The sequence below is a fragment of the Pinus tabuliformis genome, chromosome Q (genome assembly GCF_031772625.1).
Source record: "Pinus tabuliformis cultivar Carrire ecotype Pingquan chromosome Q, CPIR1, whole genome shotgun sequence".
NCBI classification, from domain to species: Eukaryota; Viridiplantae; Streptophyta; class Pinopsida; order Pinales; family Pinaceae; genus Pinus; species Pinus tabuliformis.
Window position 1 is genome coordinate 1,351,813,115 of NC_142296.1, and position 5,002 is coordinate 1,351,818,116.

Consider the following 5,002-nt stretch of genomic DNA (forward strand, 5'->3'; position numbering starts at 1 on the left):
TTACAGGCATAATATTAACAATTTTTTAGGAAGATTAATATTACGAATTCCCAGAGGTATGATGACTTGAGTTACATTCAAGCAGAACAATATAGTATATGTTCTCACTCAAGCTACGGATAGCTATTTCCATACATTGAACCATGAAAAACAAATATTCAGACTCGGTTTTAGAAGGAACAGAATAAATCAAGAAACGATAGAAAAAGCATATATGAAAATTGAAAATAAGGTTCTAAATCATATACAATGATGACAGGATAAACTTCATCCAGAGTGAATGATACTCAACGAGCCCAACTAAGGATGTTGACCAGAATTCCAACACATGGATTGATTTATAAATTTGAGAAGCAATGCTATTTTGCTGCAATGTGTTAAACGTATCAGTTCTTTCACAGATTCCCCAAGCCCTGGAAAAATAAAAGGAATCCGTGGTACCACTATTTAATGTCAAGATCACCCTCAAAGAATACTGCACCCCAAAGCATCGCCCAGGTGTTACTTTGCATCAAGAACCTGGATTCTGCACCTTGGTTACATTTCTCTTACCTCTTCGTGGTGTCAAGCATTTTCACACTTATGTAAGCAATCAGTTACAGAGCGTCAAAACATAATTATAACAATTTTCCCTACCTTTCCTTCACCACAGTAGAACTTTTCAATTCCCAAGGCAGCACACTTCCACTCAAGGGTGACTGCAGCAACATGGATGAAACAGAGAGATTCTTTTCTCTTGTAGACATGGTAGCAAGACTGCCAGATAACCGACAAAAAGAACTTCTTAGTTTTTTTTTCTCTCCATATGACTGATAATCAGATCGTCGTGGTACTGCAGACACATGAAGACTCTCTGGCAGCAGACAGTTGCAGAATGACCCTGCAAGCCCGAGATTAAAGATGATGAGCGGACTCGCATTCGTTTTAGATCGATAACTGTAAGAAGGGGCCTTAATGAATGAAATTATGCAAGTCTGTTTCTTTTAATTTCACTGAGCATGAAGCAGTAATTCATATCATGCGATGTCGAGTCTTCTTGATATAAGGGTAGTTCTAATTTTCAGAGCCAATTATGTTCTCATTTTAAAGAACTTGGTTCTACTAGTGCCTTTACTTCGTAATTTAAACACTTCATAGAAACATAAAAAAAACGAAGTAACAGAGTGGAGAATAAAATTCATAGGAATAAAAACACGGACCAATTTTCGCCAGTCGGTTCACCCAACCTGGAATGGATCTCCCAGTCAATTTCAAGCAGACATCGTTACAGAAGTGATTACAGTTCTTAGCAATAAGGTGGTATGTGTCTCCATTGTAGTTTCCTGCGACCTGCTCTAAGAACTCCCTGAGCTGAGAAGGACTAAGACTTGTAGTCCCAATATATATGGATTTACGAAATGTAAAACCTGGGCATTGACGAGGCTCGACCTCAAACACACCACTAGTAGGAAAATCGTGTGCCCCAAATGCATACTCCACACCATGAACTGCATCCAAATGATTTCAGAGAGAATTGTTAAGTGGGTAATCTCAGATCCTTTTTACATCCACGCTTTTACAAAACATGTTTTTACCAACAAAATATCAATGCTAGGACAAAGCCACTGTACATGGACATGGATATGCACATCCAATAAAAGAACAAAATTTGTACAAAGCCACGGTATATGGACATAATACAAACAAAATTTGTACAAAGCCACTGTATATGGACATAATACAAACACAAACAGGATTTATAATAAATCAGAATAGATTCATTTTAAATTCGGATCTAACATGAGCTGAGAAGGATCCAATTTCTTATCGTGGAAATTCTTTTTATGAGCCCGCATTATTTAAATGTTTTGTATAGTTATTTAATTTTTTTATTTTTAGATTTTTTTTTTATTTTATTTTGGCCCACATGAGCAAAATTTCAACTCACACATCATACTGAGCTGTAGAATGAGCCTCTCGACTCAATAATCTAATTTTAAAATTATAGCGAAACAACATATCAAACTGATGTATGCAACCTCCTTGTTTGTGGTATAAAGCATAGGTTGCTGTACCTCTCCAATTTGCTTTACCTCTCCAATTTCAAGACCATATTCCAATCTATTAGCTAGCCCAACAACCACCTAAGTTTGGACATTCTTCAAATTACTGTTTTGAATACCTGGGTTTTAACTTTTAACATATATAAAACGCACTTTTAAAAATGGTTTTAACATCTATTAGAAACCCAACAACCACTCAGGTTTGGAATTCTTCAGATTACTGTTTTGAATACCTGAGTTTTAACTTTTAACATATGTAGAATGCACTTTTAAAAATGGCTTTAACATCTTAATATCTGGTACAGTGAAGAAGATTAAACTGTTGAAGCTAACGCTCTGCCTCTAATTTTATCACATTTTTAAACTGGTCCAAGAAGATAGAAGCTCCTGTCCTGCTACCTTTTGTGCAATAAAAGGTTCAATTTCACAGTAAAACTGACTCCAACATCACCTATCTCTGGACATTCTGCAGATAGATTAGCAAGCAGCTAGATATTAATATAAATACAATGCCAACTTACAATGTGAATCCAAAAGGGCCAGTACAAACCTAGAACATTATCATGCTAGTTTACATTGTATGTTTTGTGGAGAAAATCCTCCAGAGTATTATAATTGACCTGTGGTAGCATAAATGTTAAATTGATGTAAATCAAATAATGCAATTCAAAGATTACACATTATTACCTCAACAAGTGAAACTGAAATGGATAAGCTACAATGGTTAAATATTTGTCAGGGGATGGTGAGGACTTCCACAGCAGCACAGTGAGAACAGAGGTGCATAGTGGACATGGAGTTACATTTAAGCCCTGAGATTTTGCAAAGCTCAAAATTGAAAATCTCAACAAATTCCAGCCAGATCTACACGATTTCCACTGCCCCCCTCCCACAAACAAAATTAAAAGAAATGAAAATAAAGAGACCATTCCATTTCATTGATCTAGCGTAGACAGCTATGTTTACTTGGGGAAACAAATCCATAATAATTTGATTATCAATGTATCAACAATCACTAATGACTGCCAAAATGTACAATATTGGCAGATCCAAATAATCTATCAGTGCTGTTGTTGCATAGTTAACAGGTATTTTAATTTCCCGCTAGCGACCAGTAGGCACCTGTAGGCGTGATTACCAATGTTTCATTATTTTATACGAATCCAACAGTACCTTAGCCTAGATAACTGCAACATGAGAAGCAAGGTGTTCTACAGCTCAAATGGGGTCAGGCCTGGGGATTCCTCAACACTTTGTGTCCGTATGTTCAGTGCATTGAATCTAGGAAAAGCATTGAACGCATTGAATATGGACACTAGAACAAACCCATCTAAATCCACTGGCCAACGAACTTCAGAACCTCAAGGTGCATACGAGACGTGAATTCAGATGGTCCTGTAACGGTCCACTCTGGCCCTCAAAGCATGAGATCCGGAAGATAGCCATCCGTGTTTATGTTAATGGCTACCGCAAAAGTGAAGGAATCTATCGACATTAAATCCAAACTGACCCAGAATGAAGAGAAGAAAAGGCACTGAACAGACTAAAAAAACCTCAAGCTAACCAAGTGACCAATGCAATGAACGCTAGACTAAGCATAATTTGTGCAGAATATTAGAAAATGAGAAGGAAGAAAATTTTAGGCGTACCTTCTACTCCTGAGTGGAAAACCCCAAGCCCGGCCCAATAAACATATCCATTCATTTGTGTGAGGTCATAGACATTGAGATACACATGAGCAGCTTCTTCCTCAACTGAAACAATTTCTCTGGCTGACATTCTAGAGAACATACTGAACCCACATTTTCCCTTGAACCTCAGAGGCTTCAACATACAAGAGTTCCAGTGCTGACGACGGCCACCAAGCTCCAGTGACTCAGATCTCCTCCTCCCACTTTTAGGATGATGATTCTCCATGTTTTTTCTTCTTCATAATAACTCCTTCACATCAATCTGCACCATTGTTATCAGAAACCGAAAAACCCAGTTCACAGCGTCTGCATTGTCAAATCAAATCTTTGATTTTGTACCAGAGAAATATTTGAGCAGATTCACAGCCATCAATCCCATGGTATGCAGACCGAATCCCCTTGTTAGTCGTTTTATTCCTCACATATGAGTTTTGCCTGTGGCTCTTTCACACACATATCGATCCAAAAGAACATAAATATACAAAAAACAGCAGAGCAGGGCTGTACAATTCAAGCAGAATTAGACCAAACAAGGACCGACTGTTCACTGAAACCACAGACGTGATTGAATGGAGGGAAAAACAATGCACTGAGTGTTAAAAAATACTACCCACTCCCCTTTTTGGGTCTCGGGGTTTGCGAAGTTTTTACCGCATGGGACGCAGCTCTTCGAGGCAGGAAAGGACTTGTAAAAATATGCAAAATTACCCGTTATACAGAGGGTTTTGTGATGCTTTTTATGTGTTCGAGGTGTGGGTATTTAAAATTTCTTAGCTAGGGTTAGTTATACAAGCTTTTTTTGTTTGGTGCCTAGGTTAGTTATTAGATTTTTTTTTTATATTTTGGTTGATTTTATCCGAAGTTTATAATAATAAATTTAAATTTTGTTATTAAGTGTTTTTTATGGTGAGGTTTATTTTTATGACACTGTTCAAATTTGTTGTCTTATAGAATAATAAAATTGGTGTTTTTCTCTTTTTTTAAGGTCGTCACGATTTTTGCAAGGTCGTGTGCATTTAATGCCATTGGCGTTTCTTTGCAAGGTTATGTACATTTAATGTCAAGGTCGTGTGCATTTAATCTATTGGTGTTTCTTTGCAAGGTTATGTGCATTTTATGTCGTTGACGTTTTTTTGCACGGTTATGTACAAATACTAGTTTATACAGCTTGAATGGGGCTAATGGTCAAGAACATGTATTTCCTCCTAAAAAGTCTAGAGGAGATGGAGTATGTATGTCTTCGGAAATTTTGTAATCAAATTGCTAAAC

At 37.0% G+C, this 5,002-nt stretch overlaps 1 protein-coding gene across 1 annotated transcript; it reads right to left on the reverse strand.

Moving 5' to 3' along the window:
* Positions 1–202: 202 nt before the first annotated feature.
* On the reverse strand, positions 203–4,400 carry LOC149224918 (deSI-like protein At4g17486). The gene is made up of 3 exons (XM_089386333.1): positions 3,692–4,400; positions 1,200–1,487; positions 203–880 (listed from the first exon to the last, which is right to left on the reverse strand). The coding sequence occupies exons 1-3, from the start codon at positions 3,957–3,959 to the stop codon at positions 633–635; spliced, it is 804 nt and encodes a 267-aa protein (XP_089242459.1). The 5' UTR covers positions 3,960–4,400; the 3' UTR covers positions 203–632.
* Between the last annotated feature and the right edge of the window lie 602 nt (positions 4,401–5,002).

Coding starts and splice junctions, on each gene's coding strand:
- LOC149224918 (XM_089386333.1), bottom strand. CDS start 3,959: ATGGAGAATCATCATCCTAAAAGTGGGAGGAGGAGATCTGAGTCACTG. Junction 1,488..3,691: donor TTTCCACTCAGGAGTAGAAG/GTACGCCTAAAA, acceptor ATTTGGATGCAG/TTCATGGTGTGGAGTATGCA. Junction 881..1,199: donor GAACCGACTGGCGAAAATTG/GTCCGTGTTTTT, acceptor TCGGGCTTGCAG/GGTCATTCTGCAACTGTCTG.